The 24,382-nt window shown below is 36.1% G+C and overlaps 1 protein-coding gene across 3 annotated transcripts in view; it reads left to right on the top strand.

The window, feature by feature from the left end:
• The window catches only part of LOC120308728 (fibrocystin-like), a 93,736-nt gene that overhangs the window by 44,733 nt on the left and 24,621 nt on the right, over window positions 1-24,382 (top strand). For all 3 annotated transcript variants that reach the window (XM_039345187.1, XM_039345185.1, XM_039345186.1), the window contains 3 exons: window positions 8,639-9,647; window positions 17,095-17,230; window positions 18,664-18,751. In XM_039345187.1, coding sequence (XP_039201121.1) covers window positions 8,639-9,647; window positions 17,095-17,230; window positions 18,664-18,751 — 1,233 coding nt within the window. The remainder of the gene's footprint in view (window positions 1-8,638; window positions 9,648-17,094; window positions 17,231-18,663; window positions 18,752-24,382) is intronic.

The raw sequence follows: 24,382 nt of genomic DNA on the forward strand, positions 1-24,382 counted from the left end.
TCAAAACAAGAGCAGCCAACCAACATATATTAAGGACTACGTGGCTTTTATATATTGTTTTTTCAGATGTTAATTGAAAAAATTGTATGTTTTACAATTAGCTGCTTTGACTATTCACTAGGCATGGATGGAGCATGGATGGGGTTTTACAAATCGAATTAATACACATTTATTAATGTAATTGGTGTAATTACGTTATTTCAGACTACAGGTGATGTCTTCTGCAGTAAGGGGACTCCTACTTAATTTAAAATATGTTAAACCATCTCTGTTGTGTTTGGGGAACTCTCTTCTCATTCTTCTTAATGGGTTATGGAGTTTCTAATGCCAAAAAAGCACTTGACAGAAGTTGGATGAAATTGTAGATAACTCTGCAGATGGATTCTTGCTCCAGCTCACAATTCTTAGGAGAACTTTGTTTTTCTGAATATTCATTATTCTGACTCAAGTGTCTGTATATCGATTTGGTTTTCTTGTTATCAGCCATTCACCCAGTATTTAAGTACTTAATCCCAAAGCAATCAAACTATTTTATGCAATAACATAAAAACACAAGCCTACAACCATGAGAAACAAATGAATAAAATATAAAAACAAGAATAAGGATAACAAATCAAAATAAGAAATAAGAGGGAAGGGGGAAAATTAAAATAATGTCATTATAAACTTTTTAAAAAGCTCTCTGAAATAATTCAGTTTTTAACATGTTTCTAAAAAATGGAGATAGAGAGAGAGCTATTCAAATCTCCATTAGGAAGTTGTTCCAAAGTAGTGTCAGATGCCACAAAAAAGGTTCAGTCTCTTAAACATCTCAGAAATGTAGGACCATAAATAGTTTTGAAAATAATGATATTACTTTATTCCACTTTGGTCAGACCCCATCTCAAGAGTCCTGGATATCACATTTCACGAAGGATTTAAAGAAACTGGAACTGTCTCTGAAAAGAGTAATAAGAATGAGAATTTGAAAACTTGAGTAAATGTCAATCTTCAATTCCGATTCAAAGTGGAGTATCCTCTTGGGTTGTTTTTTTGAATTACTAAATATGTTCTTCACACAATGGTAGAATCAAGAAACACCTATTAATTTTTTGTTGTGGCAGAGTTTGATAAAATATGCAGGTATAAAAGATATAGGCCAATGACAGTTTCAGAAACTGAAGTTTTATGGATCCTAAGCAGTTCTTGAATTCAGAAATTAGATGTAACACATCACAAAGGATACAGATGCATATATGCTGTATTGCAGACAGTGTGTGTAAATAGTGTCATAAAATATACATCAATCACTGGCAAACATAGTCAATCAAATGCTTGCAAATGCACATGATCTATAACATTAAAATGTTAAATGCTCCTGAGCCATAAGAAAAGAAAGAAGGGGGGAAATGGGGACTCTAATAGATAATACTATAGGTAAGATCCAAAGAATCCTTTGGAATCTATAAAGGATTTCTTTGGAATCCGATAGCATGTCAAACTGCCAGGCCGGATGTGTCACACCGAAACTGTGCCCACCTCATTGCCAGCAATGGGGAAAAGTTGTGATACGTCGTGCAACATCACATGACATTGCAAGTTTCACATGCCTGTTCTATAGCTAGACTACATTATGATGAAATGGGCTGATAGATTTTAAGATCAAGAATGAGATATGGAATAAATTTCTAGTATTACTTCCTATCCAGAAAAGATTGTGATGTAAAAACTTTGTTAAAGACCCTTATTGGAAGCTATCAAAATTACTCACAAAATCCCACCTAATCTCATTTCCCTTTCTTTTATCATTTTCCATTATTGGCAATACTGGGAGAAGTTTAAATAAATAAAAGATGCCATGTGGATTTGAGAAGGGATTGAAACTTCAAGCCCAACCCACTTCTACCTGGACCAAAGGTTCCCTCATTCAGATAAACTTTAAATATCAGTAATTCTTACTTTAATCCTCCCAACTTTAACCCTTTCTTTCTTTGAAGCAACATCTTTCTCTGCACAATGACCTGGATTGTATGAATGGTGATATCATTAGTTCAGGGAATCTTAGCAAGAAGTACAACATAGAAATAAAATATGAACTGCTGAATTAAGGATGAACCCAATTTGGTTCAGTGTATGTAGTTGTGAGACTTTGAATAGAGATTCATGTGGTTAGAAAATTTATTTGGATTTATGGGACAAATATTTACCAGAATTCCTTGCTTTCTAATAATGAAAGGTCTTGCTTAACTCTGGACAAATATCCTTAGAATGTATTAAAATCCAGAGATACTTCTGTTCAGACCTAAAGCAAAGTGATGTCATTCCTGGTGACTTCATGGATATGTCTATGTAGTTATCTTACTAATAATGTGAAAATGAATTGCAATTGCTTTCTTTCTGTCTGGATGTAGGTCTTTATATATTAGGAAGATTTCTGCAACTTGGTCAGATTCTGAAATAGATTCTGAAAAATACTGCTGAAAATGAATTTTTCACATGAAATTTATTGCTTGATAAATCATATTTTGTTGTCTCTCTTGTTTGAGAGAAAGTTAATTCTTTCTACAAAATATTTAGTCATTTTTATAGTCTTTCATATTGATACACCAACTGCAGTATTTTCATATCTTAAATATCATATTCAAAATGTAATTATTCCCATTATCAGTTTGCATTGTACTTGTTTTCAAAAAGCCCTTAAAAGTATGAGTCATACTGCATTCATGTAATGTTTCTAAGCCAATTTCTTCCACATTGAGAAGGTAGAGTTGGGTTTTATCTATGTAGAACTTAACAATAAAAATAAAGTCACATTTCCATTCACTTGCACAAACTTGTTGCTGAATCCCAAATTCACTTAGCATTCATGTATTGGACAGCCTATTGAAACAAACTCTAAGCACAGATAAATGATTAATTTTACCTTTTTCATTACATTTCAAGAAACAATGATTGACAGATTCAGCCTGTGGGAAATTATTGCCATTTCACAGATGTTAAATTGAGATACAGAGAAATTGAGATTTGAATTAGGTTTTACATGCAAATGAAGAATATAGGAGAAATTTATTTGCATGAACAATTGTGTGAATTGAAAACAAAGTATCTTATGACTTGAACTGGCACATAGTTTCTGGATTCCACTACCATTCAAACTCAAACTGTTTTCCAAGCTACAGATCCACAGCAAGATCTTATTGTAATGTTTATGGACAGCAGGAAAATAAACATACAATTCTTTATATGGTTTACTATATCTGATGGCTTGCCCAGGGCAACCAAACTACAAGTGCACCTAGTGCCCCATCAATTATGTCACTACTTTTATTTTTATTTTGTACCTGAATTTATATTTGCATTAGAAATATGTGACTAGCAAATCTGGCCAGGTGGAAGTAATGCTGTATGACATTTATTTTATGTTGATAAAATACCTTTTAGAGAAACTTGATGATATCTCTTTGTTTTAGTCAAAAACGGTTGTGTTGTTTTTCACAAGTATGTATTGTGAAATCTATCAAAAACTACAATAAGGAAGAAATTAGTTGCAGGAAATGTTTGTGCCAACCTGAAGGAGAATTCATTAATGTTAATGTATTTCATTCAGTTTTAAAGATAGAACTTTAAATAGGTGACAGAAGTGACTGCATGACAGCAAAGGTCTCCATGCCTTTAAGTATCACATCTATTTTTAAGGAACATTTTAAAAACATTTTCCTTCTTTTCTAAATAAAGGACATGAGTTGTGTGGGGTGCTTTTTTCTTAAGTAGAGGACCCCCATGGCATATTTTTCTTTTCAAATGTGAAATGAGCTGGAAAATCCTCATTTCATGACAGGAAGGACAAATATTGATACAAAGTTAATATTTGTCAGAAACCCTGCAAGCAACTGGAGTATTAGAGGGAAAAAAGTAAATTAAATAAAATAACAAATTTGATGTGAAGATGTGTTTTTTTTAAAAAAATTGCAAAGATGAGAGTGCAGTATCTTAAAAGAAAAAAAAGAAAAAGAAATGAAGTGAGCAGACTTATTGTTGCTTGTCTCTTCTGTCACCCAGTATGTACAAATGTCCTGCCATGAAGTTCAGGGTTTTGTGAGTGAATAAATAAAAATACATGCTATTTTTTTAAAAAAAATCAATAAATCATATACATATATAAGTCTTCTGTCACATGTATTCACGTAGATTTAAAAATATTCACTTTTTTGATCTTATGCATTCACTTAGGATTTAAAATATCTCCCATCTCTTTGATCCCGGGTGTTCACCTTCATTTTGTTTTTTTTCAACATTTCATGGCACACATGTACACCAGTGGGTATGTGAATGTCAGTTTACCTTCCCTCCCCCCACCCTTTTTTCACATAGAAACATAACCAGTTTGATTTAATTTTAATCATTTAGAAAAAAGTTTCTGGAATTTATCAGTGTGGTTCTTCATCCCCAATGTAAATAACTTGTGTCACCTCAATCCTCAGTGGTCAATCAGTATTTATTAAGGCCTGTCCACTCTGGCCTTTTTCTCCAAGGAGAGCCGCAGGCAAATTAGATGCTGCCCCTGACACCCTGTGTCACTTATCTATTTGTGTTGATGATGAGAGTCAGCTGTGCACAGGCCTCCCTTTCCTCTTCCCTTCTAAGCCCCGCTTACGAGCACCCCTGCTTGGATTTTCATGAGGAAATAATCAGATTAGGCCTTCAGCGATGAGTTCATATGGAGTTCTCTTTTCTCCGATGTGCTACTAACTGAATAAATGTGTTTTGTGGCAAATTGTAAATGACATTATGATTACCAAGGCCAGCATGGGTTTCATTTGAAAAGTGATCAAAATTGCTGGTCACAAAAATTGTGACTGGCAGATAAGGCTGTTTAGAAGGAGGAGGGACTGGGGGCAATGCAAGAGAAAGGAACCTATCTGGATTCTAGAAACCTGCTCACAGAAGGAACAATGGAGATCCCAGCCATTTTAAAGAGAAGCTGGCTCAGAAGTGTGACATGCAAGAGACAGGTCACATGATTGGTGGTGGAGTATGGATGTGAGTGGTTGACTCAGTTGCTTTCTGGGATCAGGTAACAACAATTAACTTGAATAGTTCAAGAAGACTTCCAAGTTTTTTCAGTTCATTCCTGACAAGAACCCCTCAAACTAAAAGAGCCATCATTGGGGTGCTGGGGGGAGGGGAATGTAACACCGGCTAATTGATTTTCACAGGTCAGTCTTTTATAATTTGGTAAGTGCTGCCAGCTGTATTTTCTCTTTCTTGAGAGCTATTTTTTAATTTTATTTAGTTTTATAATGTGTACACCTGCATGGAGCACCATGCCTATGCAGAAATGTGGCAACATGTATTGCATAGGATCCAGATCAAATGGATTTAAAGTGACAGACAAAACACTTCTTTACATAAAAACGCCTCTTCCCCCCAATCCAGGATATGGTAGAATATGAAATTGCAAAGTTGGAGAATCAGATGTAAACATGACCTGGTCAAACTGGATGCTGTTGGGGCAACAACAGCAATTGATGCAGTCTTGCCCCAGCATATTTGCTTCCAGTCCCCCAGCCAGTGTTCTACCATCAACGACATCAAGAATGCTTTTATTTAAGCATATTTTGTAAGGCTTGACACATTTAATCTTCCTGCTCTATTTCCTCATCTCTTTCTCTATGGAGGAAGCAATGCAGAAATTACGCTCCTACAGAATCTGAAGTATTTTGGCCAGCAGCATTCTGGCCCTTTAGGTGTCGCATTGCTAGCTGGGTATAAATAAGGAAACCTGAAAAAGGGAATCAGTTCTGGGAACCTTGTTGCCTCATTGACCTAAGGTCATACTGGGGGCTCAAATGGTCTCTTCCACATCCAGATGAATGACCAGTGTATTGCAAAGAATGGTATAAAACTAACTCAATAATTTCAGCAGAAATCAATTGCCAAAGTGAGTAATGAATGTTGTGATCTTTAAATCCATATTTGCAAATACATTCCATATTTCAGATCTATTCAGTACACTTTCTCTGACTCAGTGAATATATAATCAATTTTCTTTCATACATATCTGAGTGATTTTCTGAAGAGCAAAAAAATGGATCTTTATGCCCTTCACCTGGCATAAAGCATTTCTCAAATGTTGCTAATTAGCATTTCTTGGTTCTATTTCAATCAGAAATTTGTGAAACACTATCATGGAATATATTTTTTGCATTTACTGTGGCTATTTTTTTTTTATGTAGGGGAACAATAACAGCCTTCTTTCAATCATTATATCTAATCTTATCATAAATGTTAAACAAGTTGCATGGCTAAGCAAATCACATTTATAAGTTAACATTTTTCCAGTTTTTATTTTTTTCTATGACTTTCTTTCAGCTTTTTAAAGTATATTTTTCTTATCCTCATTTTTTGGCAATAATAGTGCAGCTTTCCTTACTTCCCATTTCTCTGTTTGGGTAGGGAAAGATCTCTGAAACAATGACCCAACAGGTCACAGGTTGTTCCACTGTTTTTCTTCCAATTCATCTCTGATTCTTCTATTTTCCTCATTCAATAGAATGAGGTATATAACCATCACCAATTTATAGATTACTATTTTCATATATACTCATAGCAACACAGCAACTTAGCTGGTACCAATTCGTATTTCATGAACTACAGTTTAGTCCTTTCATTTGTAATTAAGCTGACAACTTCACTGTCTTGTGTGTATTCAGCAATTCTTGATGTTGTAAACCACCTGGAATCACCTGTGGATGAGTTGGATGGCCATACAAATTTATTTAATAAATAATTTCTGTTTCTTTCATTTCCCTTATTAATGTATACTCTTTATCATTTCCTCAATTGACATTCCAAGTCACAGTCTGAAAATGTCAATAACTTTTTTTACAAATACACAGTTTATAATGGTCAGTTTATAAGGTTTTTCATCAGCTAGAATACAGTAAAATGAGATTGCCAGCACTGGTTGCATTTGGCCACACATAGCATTTCCCACTAGTGAAAGGACAGTGCCACTCAATTTTGGCATATTTGGAGCAGTGATGCTACGAGCCCAACCAGATTCCAATTTTATGTCATGCTATTTTATGCAAGGTACAACATCTAATCTACCTTTCAAATAGAGGCTGCTTGAAAGGCAACATGTTGACATCTTTATCTCATCAACTAGCAGATGTATGCAGCATATGGATGCACTCTTACGTAGCATGGTTTGAAGCAAAACATCTTAAAAACTATGCTTTATGAAGTACTTTATGTATTTAAAGTTATGTACTGAAATGGAAGAATGAAGATTCTAGAGGGAGGCCTAAAGTTAATTTCTTTCACAATAACAATCTCTAGCAAAGGTACTTCTGGGAAATGTAGTGTATTCTGCTGTGCATTTGTTTTTTCCTGAGAACCAATATGCTCTAAGCCACAATTTTCTGTTGAAACTGAAGCACACTAGCTCTTTGAAATGGTAGCTTTTAAATATTTTAGAACTATCCTTAAGAATGTCTTCTTCTTTTTCTCCCCTGGGATGAGGAAAATCAGTTTCTGCCTCTGCTCCAAACACTTTGTTCACCAAACCATAGTTTAGTTACTGCTCCAATCAGAATCTTTACTTATTTATTTTCATCATTAAATATAACATTCAGATCTGGATTAACCCCTGCAGGAATATCAGCTACCAATGCTGGGTGGTGGTGGTGGGTGGTGTTGGCTTAAGTTGCATAAATGAACAAATGTGATTTGCATTTTTCAGTTTATATTGATCAGAACATAGTTATGCTTCATGTGTCAACTCTAGAAAGGAACATGGCTGCATTCATTTTTCCTACTCATTTTTGATTGCCATATAGAATGGGGGGAGGGGGTTGCCCAGGTGCTTCACTAGTTAAAATAATCTTTTGTCCCGTGGGAACCAAAGTCATCAGCTGCTCCCGAGACTAGGCTGGGCATTGCGAAAAAAGCCCGCCAAGAAGATATATTGGGGAACGTAGTTGCTTGCATAGTTTTAGGGGTGGGATTTTTTAACTTTGTATTGGGGAATTGTTATGTGTGTCTCCAAAACAATTTTGAAATTGTTTGCATTTCTCTGAATTTTGGGAGTCTTAGGTTCAACCAAATTACAGCATTCTGTGAATACAGGTTCTTTTTTGCATATGAAAAATATGTATATTAGAATACAAGGTATATTTTAGGATAAAACACAAGTGTTATGGAAAGAAAATATAGTTTTGGTACCATTGTTTGTTTTAAAAATATTGATGGAGAAATAGGTGGAATAAATGTACATCAAATTGTCTCAGATTTGATGTTCTCCCAATGAATAAGATATATTTGGCAAAGTCATATAAATTTATTTTAGTCTGATCATATTGATAATCTAGCTGACTATATATATCACAAGTTAAAATAAATGTCAACTTTTTAAAAACAAACATGCCTTTATGCTATTTTTTTCATTAGAAATAGATAAATGAATATTTTTTTGTTTTTCCTTTTCCCACCAATGTCTAGAATTTCTAACACATTTCATAGAAACTGAAATTGTGTAGAATTGCTTTTCAAACACTGTTGAGAAAAATGTTTGGTTCTAGAAGACTAATGACTAAAATTATAAGAGTTGTTAAATCTGTGCTGATAATTCTTTTTAAAAACTATTATTTAACAGGTATTTACAGGGAAGAAGGAAAATGCATTCTCAAACCTTTATCCAATGTTTACTTCTGTAAGGAAACTGATCATGCAATGGTGATTTTGGAAAGTATGGACACTGATTTTGATCACAGGAACTTCTCTCCACCTTTATTGATAACTAGTACCTTTGTGGACCCTTTCAGTAAAGCCACAACACAGGGATCTTTCTGCTCCAAAGAACGTCCTGTGATATTTTACTCTATACTGCCATCAAATAGTCTTTCAAAGATTTGCTTTGCTGGACCAGTTCCTTGGTCATTAAGACTCTATTTTAATGGGGGTCATGACATTGCCAGAACACTTTTAGCTATCTTCTATGATGAACCAAGAAGTTTTCATGTTTTTGTGAAAGAGAACCCTATCCAACCAGTCTTGTCTTTTTCCAGCCTTTTTTGGAAAAATGCCGCAACAGGAACTAATTACTTCAATTTTCAAGAGAATCTTCTGTATGTTGCTGTTCACTGGGGTGAACCTATAGAAATACATACACATAGTTCTCTTCATATTGCTTTCACCATCTCAGAAAATATGGGAGAGAAAGCTCAGGCAATGCTTATTCAACAGTTGGCAAGTTTTTTACAAATTGGGCAGGATGAAATTAGAGCGGTCTCCAGTACTTCAGGAAATGAAGACACATTAAGGATTATTGCAGACAATAGCATGAAGAGGAAATATCAGTGCCCTCCAGAGAGTTTGTGCCTATTCACTCATCATAGCACCAGCCAACAAAACACCCAGGAGAGTTTGCATCCATCCCATGTAATGCATGGCTTGAGAGTGCTGATCCTTGAAATCAGTGATCCATTACACTTCTTAAAACATAAGCTTGCTTTCTCAAATTCAAGTGTCAGATTAAACAGTTTGGCCAGTACACTTATTGATGCCCAACAAACTGGGACACTTCAGCGTATTCTCAGATTGCCAGTTGATTCTCTGGTGGTGATGGTTTCCTCAGCTTCAGTTCCAACAACAGAAAATTCTAGGTAAGACTGCTGATCGTTAAATACAGATATTTTTTAATGTGTCAAAACTAATATTAAAAACAAGCATAGGATTGTTTCCTTTCTTAGATGTAAGGCCTCTGAATAGAAAAGGGGGTTATTTCTCAGTTACCATCCATAGTAACACTGTGTAGCAGCCCTCAAATAGCTTCAGAGGAGAATTCATTTGTGAATGTAAGAATATGTAAGACATTTTACATTATATTCTTGTGTTCCAAACTTTGTTAGTTTGGGTTTGTTGTTTTTGGTTATGTATTCATTTTAAGGTTCCATATTGTTACCCTTCCCCCCAAGAACCAAGAAAGAATGTGGAGTTACTTCTGAGCATTGTTCCTCACTTATAGACAGAACCTTGCCGAGTATTTGCATAAGTATAGATATACTCTGGAAATCACAAGGGAGGAGCTGTCTTAACCCTGTTTCTTCCTACCAAACTCTCCATACTTTGCTTTCTCTTTACCCTTTGGAATGCAACTCCTCCCTCTTGGGAATCCAGACTACATCCCACCACATCTACTTACACTTCAAATTAGTAGCTGGCACAATGGAATAATATTAAAATGTATTACCCCAAATACTGAATGAAAAGGGGCAGTAATATTTAATAAAAGCATTAAAACAAAATCAAAAGCCCAAGTAAATGTAAAGAAATTTTATTGGCAGCTCGGGCATTGTTCTGATGGAATGGGGTGGGGAGTTTCATAGATATTACTAGAAAGGCTGTTTCTGAGTTGTCACCTATTTTATTTCATTTATGTCAGATTATTTATTTATTTATTTATTTATATGCCACTTTTATTATTTTTACATTTTTAAATTCATTTTATTTGTCATTCAATCGATTGCTTGCCCACCTCTCTATAATAGACTGGATAGGATTTTATTAAGATAATATAGCTAGGAAGCATTATATTGATCACTCACTTCATCACCCATTCTGTAGAAGTTCCCTACATTCAGACCCACGAGGTCAACCATTATTATTGGTCAGCTGTGCACTAGTGATATTACTAAAGGCAGGTCCTGGGACAAAGTTTTTGACACAGTAGTCTGATGAAGTGCAGCAATGCTGCCCATTCTGGTGTTTGCTCAGAATTTCACACTTCAGTAATAGGTAGGTTAGAGGTTCTGTACTGTGGAGAGCAATCTAATTATGACAAAAGAGTTAAGACAAAACTCTCCTTATGCAATGATTCATAAGGAAGAAATTAATGTACATTGTAACTATGGTTGTGACATCTCTGTGGCAGCCATGATGGAGTTCAACTGAGAAATAGAGATGATGGTTGCAGCTTATTGCCTTCTTTGTCTCAGAGTCTTGAGCAAAAGTAGTTTTCTTAAAAGTCCCACAAATATCACCCTTACCTGAAGATAAAATGGCTGGAGCAACTAATTGCACAGCTAGTTATGTTATAGACAAACTCTGCTTAATCTTATTTGAACTGAATTGGGAATTATTGGATTATTTTTATGCACTACCCGATACTCCTTTATTTATAATGCTTTTTAATCTATTCAACAACCATATCTTTTCTGATTAGATTACAGAATGGCTAAAAACATTAAATGTTAAAGTAAGAGAGTTATATTGTGGGATAATAAAATGCAATTAATAAATAGTAGAAGAGGACTAGTTTGATGTAATGATGAAAGGCATTGGAGTAGAAGTTAGGAAACCATGATTTCTAGTCCGGCTTTAGTCATAAAAGTCACCTGAGTAACTTTGGGTCAATCACTTTCACTCATTCTTAGGAAAAATGTCATTTCTACAGTCACAAAATTGCATGATGCTGTTCCTCTGGTTACCAGGAATCAGAGTTGACTCTATGGACCATATTAAAATATAGTCATTTTGATCTAATGGTAGATGAAAGTCAGGTAGGTAACTTGGAGTGAATCATTCCCTCTCAGCCCAAGAAAGAGGCAATGACAACCATTTCTGAAAATCCTGCCCCTGACTCAAGGATTTAAAAACAACAAACCCTTACACAGCATTGGAATTTAAAAGGACTTTAAACTGATTTGAAAACTATAACAATGCATGTGAGAACGTCAATGTTTTCTTTGGTTACTGAGACAACTGTGGGCATGCTTCCCTGATAATGGCTCAGCCAAGAAAGCTCTGTTCCTTGTAGCTTTTTGTCCAACTTCAATCGGTTGAGAGATCAAAAAGAAGACCTCCAAAGAAGTCCATAGACTTGGGCAGAGGCAGCACTTTTCTTTGCAATATTATTCCCTAATAAGAATATGATTTTGGATATATTTGGCAGCAGTACTATTATTAATTTAAAAGGCCTTCTTTCTGGATTACACAACATATTCTGAGCCACAGGTATTTTTTTATTTGGAGCAGATTAACTGTGAACTCCTTTTAATTCCCTTGGGTCAAACATTCTTTTTCTAAATGGTGCCAGATTTTACGGGGAGAGTTTGTAAATGGAAATTAATTCTTCTTTAAAATTCATATATTTGTTTTTATACAATTTTGCTGCATTTCTTTATGCTTTATTCATTTAAAAATTACCATATTAATTTGTGGTTTATGTCTCTTTTAAATTTTGGAACCAGAAATGCTGATATACACTTATCTTAATAAAGCCATATCAGCCTGAATCTGCTTATTAATAGATATTTCCCCATTTCATAGCTATAAAATGATCAGTATCAGCCATTAATCTATTAAACTTAACAGGAACCCAGACTCCAAAAGAGATTTTTTTTCCTGAATTCTTCTTGTAGCTTTCCAAGACACCCTCACTTTCCTGAACTGGGATCAAAATTCAGGAAAGAAGCAATACAGAAAAGAAGCAGGTCTGCCAACATTTTTTTTTTAATTAACTAGGCCCTACTGGAAACTTCTCCTTGGGATCTGCTCATATTACATATGAAGTTCTAAGTTAAACTATCATGTTCAAAATCCTCTCTTTGTGTTGTTATCATTGCTATTGTATTTATGGGACATGGGCATAAATTTAAATCTTGTGGTAGATTTCTTTTAGATGCATTGAGGCAATTGAGATAATAAAATCATTTAACAATTTTTGCATACTTATTTTGTCATTGTAATTCCGTGTACCAAAGTAATTCTACAATGGTCCAGAGTGGGTGCAGACTATAAAAAAGCACACCTCAGGGAAACATAAAATAAAATTACAGCTGAAAGAGGAATATATTCTGATATGAGAACTTTTCAATCATCTTTGATTCACTAAACTAAAAATCTATATCAGAAGTCAACATGTGTTAACATCAACATACATTAGACCTATGAGAAGAGGACCTGCATCTCTATGTGCTAATTTAGAGAAATTAGTGGAGCAACATGAAATTAAGACACAGTGGAGGGCATCAGAGCCCACATGACATTTGTCATGGCCTGCTGCCTAGCACAGCTCTTTAAAGAAAGCAATAGCTAATTGGCCGAAAGCACAGCAGGTGAAGGGTTAAATACTTTAGCTGTTGGGCAGTTGAAATTTTTTATATCTTTGCTGGAGGACCTTGTTTCTGCAGGCCATAGTCACATTATCAGCTAGAAATTGGATAAGGACAGCACAATGACAAATCCAGGTTGCTTGCAATAAGGTGCTAATCCCTTTGCTTTAATATCGAAGCAGCATGTAATGATGTTTGGACATCACTCCAGTTTACTGACGACCCCACTGGGGCTTGCAATAGAAGCGTACAACCACCTAACAAGGCGTCAGCTGACTGCCGTCGTCAAAGCAACGGACATTGCAATCTAATCTTCCTTCCATCCCTTCCAGCTCCCAATAAGGCCCAGGTTATATAAGTGGCCCATCAATGCTTGGTAACTGGAATCAATTAATGCTAATTCGCACAATGCTATGATGTATTGTGATTACTTTCATTTCAGGGAAGGGGGAAAGAAATAGCTATAATTCACCTAAAATGAGGTTGTCCATGGTACTGAGGTATTAATTGGGTGTCCATATTAAATGGGAAAGGAGCAGAGCAGTGAAGGAAAAGTGGAAGGATGAGTGACTCTCTTGGCTGCTATTGACCTATCAGAAGAAGACAGTGCCCTTTTCCTTTGCTTTTATCTATTACAGTTTTCCCTATTGCGTGTCAAGTTGATGTATTATAAAAAATTCATTTGGTGACCTTTCACCCTCTTTGCAGATTAAACAATTTCGCCAAGATGGCATCATTAAGAGGGCCTTGCATTTAATGATGATTTCTCTAAAAGGCCACGGAGATTCGATTTTAAGCTAACAGATTTATTGCACTATTATAACATATCGTAAAAAATTCTACCACCTACGGTCTAGTTTTAGGTTGGGAAATTGTTAGGAGTTTATGCGGAGTTTAAAAGCAGTATTACCTTGGGATAGGCTGCAGCAGCCAATTGGCACATTCTATCCCATGGCAGAATCCTGTTTATGTTTAATAAGTTATTGTTCCTCAGGTGCTAAATTTAAGAGGCAAAGTAGAGACCTGCCTGGATCCACTTTTTAAGACTCCAAATTACATATTTAGGCCTGTAAAACTGTCAGAGTAAACCACAGTTTTGTTAATCTGTACAACATACAATTTGAGTTAATGTTTTGAGGGAGCAAAAAAAGGGCCATCTGGTTACCATTAGCAACCACAGAATGGCTGGAAGGGACAGACCACTCTGGGGGGAGAGATAGAGGGAGGTGGAATTGTACCATGGGAACAAACTCATTTGTTCTGAAGCTCATTTGTAAACACAAGTATTGTTCTTTCCATTATCACCCAGATCTTAGTGTTTCAGAATGAGAAGATAAGGATCTAATACCAAGAAGAAGAGGAAAGGGGAGAAAAAAACAGAAAAATGATTTTAGCCAATACAAAACAGATTGACTGGCACTGTTTCCTACTAAGAAATACTCTACTAATAGAACAAAAGAAAAGAGTCTAACCAAAAACTGGACAAATTGACCAGAAATAAATAATATCTTGTAGGAATTTTCTTGCTCAGTGAATGTATCTAATAACCTATTTTTGCTAAGGTTGATTTCTTGGCTTTTTAAAAGTGAGCCTTCAAGTATGATCTGAACCAGTTACCAGATTTCAAAAGAAGATCTGAATCAAATAAGTCTACCCATATAATTTATCTCTGCCCAGAATCTCTACATAATATGGATTGTAATATATATATACACACATATATATACATTTAAAATCCAAATTAAAAAGATATGACAAGGGGAATATTAAAAACCAAATGTTCATCCGTACCCTCTTATGAATCCTACTAAAATTTTTAGGCTTCTACAGATAGGGAAGAGATTGCCTTCCAGTCCATTACTACTGAATACTACTGAATTTGGTCCTTGATCTCATTTGCCTAATCTCAAAAAAAGAAATTTCTTGGTTTCCCTAAAAGCAATTGGCTTGAGAAAGATGGCAAATCCAGTTTCCTTCCATTCAGATTCCATCATACTGATTCCAGTGTGAATTCTTAACATAAGAGGATTACATCTTAATATAGGATTAAAACAGTTTTTAAAGAGGCAGAGAAACAAGACAAACAAGATCATTGCAATACTTAACAATGAGGTTAAAGCAAATTTACAAGTGCAAGATGTATTCTGCCACCAGGGGGCACTATCATTTTCACAAGAGATGGAAGAAAAATTGGTACTTTCTGTTCAATTTATAAAGATTGGTAGTTATAGCAAAAAGGGCAACAATGCATGAAAGGGTTAGATTGGATATAAGGAACTGATCCTGCTTGCTTAGGCTAGAGGAAGTCTAAAGGATTTGGAATTGGAAGGAATGTCTTATTCTTGCCCCATGCATTTATCCTTGAAATCCTTACAGAAAATCATCCATCTATATGTATTTTAAAATGGACTATTCAATCATATATTTTTAAATTTAATATACCACATTCATTTTTTATGAGCAAACCAGGTTTGATTTATGTTACTAAAATTTAAAAAAAAGTTATGCTAGATCAGAAGTTTGATTTCAGTTAGTTTTTCCAAAATTTCTAGGATTCCCCCCCCCCACAGCATCTGTCTGTCTCATATCTATCTGTGTATTTCTCTATCTCTGTATCATTTATATTCATTCTCTATAATGAATTCATAATAGTAGAAATTATGTTTGTATAAATAAAGGAAGTATATTTGGATAGATAAAGTCATTTGGTATTAAAATCCATAATCCTACTTGTCTGCCTTTGCAAAGACAATGGGATTTCTTTCCTTCAGATAGCAGCTGCAGGTGCTGAATGCCTACGCTCAAATAACAGGGATAATAACTGCGTATGCCCTAATGATTTATAGTCCTCTATTCATAGTCCTTGGTTTTCAAATGCTTTTTTAGGTGGAGACAGGAAATAAAATGATATATTGACACTCTTATTGAAGGCTAATAGAACTGATTCATATTGAAACTATTACTTTTCTTGAACAGAACATTCTCTTTTAATATGATCCTTGCAATGGGAAAAATCTGTTAAATTACATGGCTCACTAAAATAGTTTATCGGCTTATGTATGATAAATTTCAACAGTAGTTCTAGGAACTCCTATATATAATTCTCTCCTAATATTCTGCAACCCACTTTTCTATTCTGCTGTATTATTCCTAAATAGTTATATCAGAAAGTAATGGCTGTTTAAACTAGCCATTTAAAAATGAGTTCAGTTTTATTTTGCCTCCATAGTGTAATTTGCAAGGGCAAAATCCTTGCAGAGAAAGAATGTGGTAAAAGCTTCAGAATGCAAAAGAATTCTGTTAAAGAAATTGAGTTAAACTAAAGGGAATTGGCTCTCAATAAATCCATTGTTTGTAGACATTTTAAAGCAAACACCAGGAAAACTGAATAAATATAAAGCTTTTATACTTTTAACTTTCATTTTGAGGCAATATCAAACCCCAAGTTACCACTCTGTAGCAGTGGATTAGAAGCATATATAAAAAAGGATAATGACAAGAAGAATTGGAAATGATGTGAGCCATGTGGGCCCTAAATGAAGCACATTTTTTTTTATTCAAATGCAAAAGATATTGTCAATTACTCCTGGAATATAAACTTAGTGGGGTGCCTATATACATGGTACAGCTAAAAAATAAAGAATCACAGTATTGTTAAATAAATATAGTCAACCCAACTGCTGCATGTAATGCACTTTATAAGAAGAATACTTTAGAAGTATATTCTGAGCTGAGTAATAGAAAAGGAAAAGTTTCTTCAGAGTTATACGCCACTTCTCTGTACCTTGCAAATTAAGTGGATTTGGTATTTGGCATTCTTTTAGTTCTGAGGCATGCTAACTAGATTGATATGGTTCATACATTCTTTCTCTGGGTGTTTGGTTATAATTTCAATTTTATTTATTTATTTGTAAGATTTATTAGCCATCCATCTTACCACGTGATTGTTTCTGAAATAATCAGCATTAATGATGGTTTTCTTTTCTTTTTGATGTAGAAATGAAAGTAGGCCAACTTCATGGAATTGCCTCTACGTCTGTCCTTACAGCATCTCTGTCTGGATTCAACCATCCAATGGAGTGGTCGAAAGGCCACTGCTGAGGCAACCACAAATTATTTTTCTGGACAAAAAGGTATGAAATTCCAAGACATACACTTCATACTTTAGGTTAGAAACTGATGCAGGATCTAGGGCTTCTAGATTTTTTTTAAAAAAAAAATTCTGACCTTCTTGGATATTGTTACAACTATGTTAAATTGGAATATGATGTAATCAGAGGGGAAATGAGAGAAATTCCAAATAAATCGGTCAACAGGTTCCACACAATCCCTTCATTTTTAGCCTTTTAGAAATAATATTAATTGTAGCTTGGGAATCTTGCATTTCTACTACTCTCCCCAATAGCTGCCAAAATTTGTTGTAAGTTCCCATTTCAACAACTCCATCTTTATTAAGGATTGTCAGTGTTTTATTCATGACATCACACACATGCACGTGCGCACAAACACTCACACAGAGAGAGAGAGAGAGACAGAGAGAGACAGAGAGAGGGAGAGGGAGAGAGAGAGGGAGAGGGAGAGAGAAACAGAGTATCTACATTACAAACTTCAATGTAATTTCCTTTTATTCTCTTTGCAATTGATAGCAAATTTTCTGCAAGACATTACATGAAGCTTAAAATTAGCAGACTTGTTTAGCCTTCATAGAAGGCAGAAATCCTGGAAGACACGGGCAGTGAGGCTGGATTACTTAATCTGAGATTATGAAGGTCTCTCTTCTGTAACTGCTAGTTTAGAAAATTCTCTCTGCTCCTCATTTACAGACTGTACATTTTAAACAATATCACTAATATATGCTACTTATATTAAAAGAGGTCAGTGTCAACAATGACTCTGGCAAACATTTGCCTTCAATTTACAAGAATAACTACAGGGCAGTGATAGCCGTTTCATATTTTTGCTGCCTGAAGCCATAGAAGAATGAAACAGAATGTGAAACTCAGCCCAGGGTACTATCAGATTAGCTGCAGAGATGTTTCTTGTGTAAAAGGAAAAAAGTTAGTTTGATGCCTCCAATATTACTTGACTAGTTATGCTGAATGACATGGAATTGATACACTTCATTAAAAATCACTTTTTTTTTACTCAAAAACTGTAAAACAGAGAAGAAGGTAGTGGTACAGAAAATGAAACTGAAACAGTCCTGATTCGTTTTTTCATTAAGCCTTCTTCAGTATTAATTAGAATTATTTCCAGAGCAATGTGTTTCTATTTGTTTGTCCTTTCATAATATAATACTTTAATACTACTTTCATAAACACTTAACATATGAAGGATTGTTTTATCGATTTTTTTCTATGTTCAGTTGATTAGCCCTGTAATATGATCCTTAGTAAAAGTATCAAAGATAAAATGACAAATAACAACAGATTCTTTCTTTCTTTCTTTCTTTCTTTCTTTCTTTCTTTCTTTCTTTCTTTCTTTCTTTCTTTCTTTCTTTCTTTCCTTCTTTCTTTCTTTCTTTCTTTTTTCTTCTTTCCTTCCTTCCTTCCTTCCTTCCTTCCAGGGACGGAGAATTGTGTCCTTAGGTTTCCCTTCCAAACCATGGTTTGTGACAGCTTACCTCAAAAACCACCCAGAAATTATGTTGAAAGGTTTGGATATTTTTTAAAAACACCAATAGGTTTTTATTCATTTTCATTATAGACAATACATGAGTGCAAATTCCTACTTTTCTCTGTGAAAAAAGATGTTATGTAAAGAGCAATGCATCACTGATATGAATTGAACAAAAGAATAGTAATATGAAGAAGCTTTAAAATAGCAGGAAACTCGCCAAATGCAAAATTATCAAGCAGCTACAATCAAGCACTGCAGATATAATACACACTTGTTGAACCAGAAATGGCTCCTTTTATCAACATAATCTAAATAAGGAATGCCCTGTTGGGATGCTGAGGACTATCATTGCTGAGCTTCAGATACCCAGATAACTACTGGATGGCAGCAGAGTTAGGTTTTTCTACATTCTTTGCTTTCATCTTGTGGTTACTTGGATTTATGGAGTCCAGATCTGAAAGCTTTAGGGGAGCCACCATTAAGAAAGTCTTTACAAATGTTCTCTTACCTGTGAAAGCAACATTTGTTGCAAGAGGTCTTATATTATAAGATGAGCAGATTCATGTGAGGGAAGATAACATGCAGTCAGATGTCATGCCACATAAAATGTTAAAGATAATAAGTGGCAACCTGAAGTGTACTCAGAAATGGATTGCCAGTAAGTTCAGTCTTGCAAACCCAAGAACAAGAATCACTGCTCAAACTTTGGTGTCGTATGAACAAGGTGCTTAAAACTAGCATGGACTCATAATAGATCCCTGCCACCCTACCACCCTTTATCTGTAGCTACTATTTTTATTTATTTTTTATTAATTTGTGTGCTGCCACAGTCACTAAAATAATTCCATGCAGCTTAGATTCAAGACATCACCTTTAGCCAGCTAGAGATCTCTGTAATAAATTGGCATACTTCATCAAACATCAATAAATTACAAATTTTGTCTGAATCCCATGATGGCTGTTGATCCAAAGCACATGTCAATATTACAAATGTTCTCCTGCAGTAGACTCTAAGTGAAATGTTCTTTAGCCTCTTTCATCTTGGAATTTCCAGCAACAAACAGTTTCACAAGACAAGATAGGGACCTAAGAAGTAATTTTTTTTTCTACCAAGGTTATATTGCAAATATAGAGTAGAACAGTGATCTCAGTGATTTCAGGGACAGAAAGAATTAGTGTTAAAGTCTGCCTCTCCTTCCTACTCAGGCTTAATTAAACCCTTAAGAAAAAAAAAAACACCATGCTGAACGATTTGAGGTATTTTTGTCTCTTTCAAAATGGTGGCTACTAGGTACTAAGTACATCCCAGAGTAACACCACCACCCGTGCTCGCTGAGCTATTGAAAAAACAGAATTAAATAAGCATCATCAGCAGCAACAGAGCTGCCTCCCGCTGTGCACCAATTGGAAGTTCCAAGTGGACTTTGCAGATGGGAGCCCTGATCATGCTAAATATACATTTCCCGGGCTTGTGTAGGCCAGATAGGTGGATATGTGGCTGACTGAGAATAGATAATAGAGAAAAGGAATTCAGTATGCAAATGTCTTTCAATTATCCGTTTAATGACCCCCAGTGCCCCCCTTGTGGTCTTTTAAGCAATGAATGTAATGTCCTTATTGCTGTGACTGACATTAACCTTGGCAGTTGCTCTGCTGGATTAAGCTGGCCTTGTGCCAAGGAAGCCAATGAGGTAATTGTGATTTACATGCTGGCTGATGACATCAATTGCACAGCTCGTTTCACTGGGTGGACATTTCTGTACTAGGAAAGGATGGTAAACACCAGGAGCATTTTGCCCTGGACAGGTGCTGAATTTAGATACTAACAATTTGTCGTAGCTTTCACAACCAACAAGACAATAAGATACTTTATGTGCAATCTCTTGAATAACTCAACATCATTATTTATTATACAGCAATTTTTCTTATTTTTTTCCTGAATTAAGAAACTACTTTTTATTCTTCAATCCAACTGAAAATATATTAGTTCATGAGAGAAGGAATAGAAAGAAGAAAACTAATGGAAGAAGAAGGCTCAAATAAAGGATAGTCATTGAACAGGAGTGGTGGGGGGGGGAGGATTCTTTAAAGGAAACATACATCAAATTAATGGACAATAAACTCCAGGAATAACAGAAGAGTGCTGTGCAGATGTTCGCTCTGTAATCATTTGCTGCATTTATTCCTTTGACAAATGCCCAAACCTATAACAATTATAGATTGTTGTAACTAGCATTTCAAGAAAATGATCCGCCACACATACACAGCCTGCTTCATCTGACAGCCGCCAAACTGCTTTTTGCAAAATAGTTTAGTTCCAAATTAGCTCTCTACAGCATTAAATACCAGCTTGCCAGGAGATCTTTGAGATGAATACCATATATATCCATAATATTCTGGGATTTGAAGCATATGTGCCAGAAAGCTGAGATCACCTCCTTTTGAAAGTATAGTATATTACTCTGAGGTTCATGTCAGTGTCAGAAATGGCAGTTTTAAAATCTTCCAGTGCTGCTGATGATAGGATCTTTGGGAAAAAAAATGGCATTTCTATGAATTAAGAGTGTTATGAGTAGTCAAGATTTTATAATAATAATAATAATAATAATAATAATAATAATAATAATAATAATAATAATAAAGTTGGAAGGGACCTTGGAGATCATCTAGTCCAACCCCCTGCTCAGGCAGGAAACCCTATACCATTTCGGACAAATGGCTGTCCAGTCTCTTCTTAAGAACCTCCAGTGTTGGAGCAGGTTGTTCCACTGGTTAATTGTTCTAACTGCCAGGAAGTTTCTCCTTAGTTCTAGGTTGCTTCTCTCCTTGCTTAGTTTCTTGTCCTGCCTTCAGGCGCTTTGGAAAATAGCTTGACACCCTCTTCTTTCTGGCAGCCCCTGAAATATTGGAACACTGCTATCATGTCCCCCCTCGTCCTTCTCTTCATTAAACTAGATATACCCAATTCCTGCAACCGTTCCTTATATGCTTTAGCATCCAGTCCCCTAATCATTTTTGTTGCTGTTCTTGTACTCTCTCTAGAGTCTCAACATCTTTTTTACATCGCAGTGACGAAAACTGGATGAAGTATTCCAAGTGTGGCCTTACCAAGGCATTGTAAAGTGGTATTAACACTTCGTGTGATCTTGATTCTATCCCTCTGTTAATGCAGCCTAGCACTGCATTGGCCTTTTCGGCAGCTGCAGCACACTGCTGGCTCATATTTAGGTGATTGTCCACTAGGACTCCGAGGTCCCTCTCAGTTACTACTATTGAGCAAGGTACCCCCTATACTATACCTGTGCATTTGGTTTTTCTTGCCTAAATGTAGAACCTTGCTTTTTTCACCATTGAATTTCATTTTGTTAGATAGCGCCCAGTGTTCAAGTCTGTCCAGATCCTTCTGTATCTTAAGCCTGTCTTCTGGAGTGTTGGCTATTCCTGCCAGCTTGGTGTTGTCTGCAAATTTGATGAGTTCCCCATCTATCCCCTTGTCCAAATCGTTGATATAGATATTGAAGAGCACTGGGCCCAGAACAGAGCCCTGCGGCACCCCACTACACACTTCCCTCCATGTAGATGCAGTTCCATTGAGGACCACACACTGAGTACGGCCAGTCAGCCAGCTACGGATCCATCTGGTGGTGGTGCTTTCTACCCCACATTTTTCTATCTTGTCAAGTAGTAGGTTGTGATCTACTTTATCAAATACCTTACTGAAGTCCAAGTAAATTATGTCCACAGCATTCCTCTGATCCACTAATTTTGTCACTTGGTCAAAGAATGCAATAAGATTTGTCTGGCATGATCTATTTTTGACAAACCCATGTTGACTTTTAGTAATGACTTCGTTTTTATGATATCCAAAGAATTATATGATAATTTAAGATGTGGAAATCCCAAATAAGCTTCTCAACAGAATATCATGTGTTCATAGAAATGGTTATTTCTTTTTTTTCCTCTTAAAAAAATTGCTATTTTTTTTAAAAAAGTCAGCAAAACTGAGTTTACCCCGTAGCAATGATACAAAAAAATGAAAAAAGTGATATTATGTCTAAAAATTTCATCTTATACGCCAATCTTATAACAACAATGCAGCTTTTAGCTTTTTAAAATATCTGTATCTTTAGTCTTCCTCTATGTATTGCAAAGTTTTAATTTAACAAGCCCCCATCTACATTAATGTAATGTGCTGTACAGAAGGCTGTCCTTGAAGGTCACACCTGGAAACTTCAACTGGTCTAGACTGCAGCAGATGCACAGTAATATGGGCCCCAATGTTTGCCTGAATAAACCTCTGTTGTGCAAGTTGCACTGGCTTTCACTTTCTTTCCAGGTGCAATTCAAGGTACTGGTCATCATTTAAAGTCCTATATGGCACAGAGCCAGGCTATTTGCAGGACTGCCTTTCCTTAAGGATGTCTACCAGTTTTACAGTACCATGTCAGATGGGATGGGTATGATTCTAGTCCAGTGGTTCTCAACCTTTTTAATGCCGCAACCCCCAAATGGTCGTAAGTCGAGGACTTTCCCTGCCCGGGAGCGCCACGCATGCATGGTGCCGCCCTCTGCACCAGCCGAGGCATAGCTGGAAAGCGGCAGAGACGGCGCAGGCCACCAGCTGGCCCAGCCCAAGGGAGATAAGGCACTCGCCGGGCCCCACGTGCGCCAGCAACCCTCCCTGAGCCCGCCGGCCTCCCACCTCCCACCCCTGGCCCTCTTTTACTTACATTTTTAGTAATTGCTCAGCAGGGAGGGGTGGAAACTTCCAGACAGCTCGTCTTTGCTGCAGACAACTTGCAGCACCGTTTGCAGAATGGGACTTTTGGCGGGCTCAGCAGGGCAGAGACAGCCTGGACAATTCCTATTGGCTTTTGAAAGCCAATAGAATTAGACTCTATTCAAGAGAGTCTATTCTATTGGCTTTCAAAAGCCAATAGAATAAAAGGGAGTAGCACAGCTAAGGAAAAGAGGAAAAAAATGGCAGACTGCGTTGTTTGGCGACCCCCGTGAAATGGTTGTTCGACCGCAAATGGGGTCCCGACCCACAGGTTGAGAGCCACTGGACTAGTCCCTTTTCCTAAATATTGTCATCTGTTGAGACCTATGAAACATGGCTTTTCCAGGGGAGCCCCAGCCCTATGGGACACTAGTTCCTCAAGTTTGACAACCTTCACTCTTTTAGCCTTCTGGTGTGCTGTACAATTAGCTCACAGGGTGTAATACATGTAAGTTGGGGGTTTGTAGTCACTGTGAGTTGGGGGGCACAGAGGGAGGTTCAGCCAATCTCACTGTATACATGTTATACTTTGATAATAAAGGTTCATTCATTTAAAGACCTGGCCTTTACCCCAAGAATTGAGATTGTACATTAGAACAGATCAGCACTAGGTTTTTGTTTTACAGTTTTAAAATGATTTTATATGTCTTTTAATTTTTGTTTGGGAGTCATCCAGAGATACTTAAAAAGCAGGTGGCTATATAAATGTTTTAAATAAATATTATATTTCTGTGTCAGAAGTGCTTCTGTGTCACCTAGTGCTTCTGTGGTGAAAGGATCAGCTGGAGACATCACCATTGCCCAGTTGGAGGCTCCTTTCACATCCCTGTTAATGAACTCACCAAAATGGATCCTATTCATCTATTTGTGTTGGCACACTTTTGAA

The sequence above is a fragment of the Crotalus tigris genome, unplaced genomic scaffold (assembly GCF_016545835.1).
Source record: "Crotalus tigris isolate CLP2741 ecotype Arizona unplaced genomic scaffold, ASM1654583v1 scf7180000017944.260387, whole genome shotgun sequence".
In the NCBI taxonomy this organism is placed as follows: domain Eukaryota; kingdom Metazoa; phylum Chordata; class Lepidosauria; order Squamata; family Viperidae; genus Crotalus; species Crotalus tigris.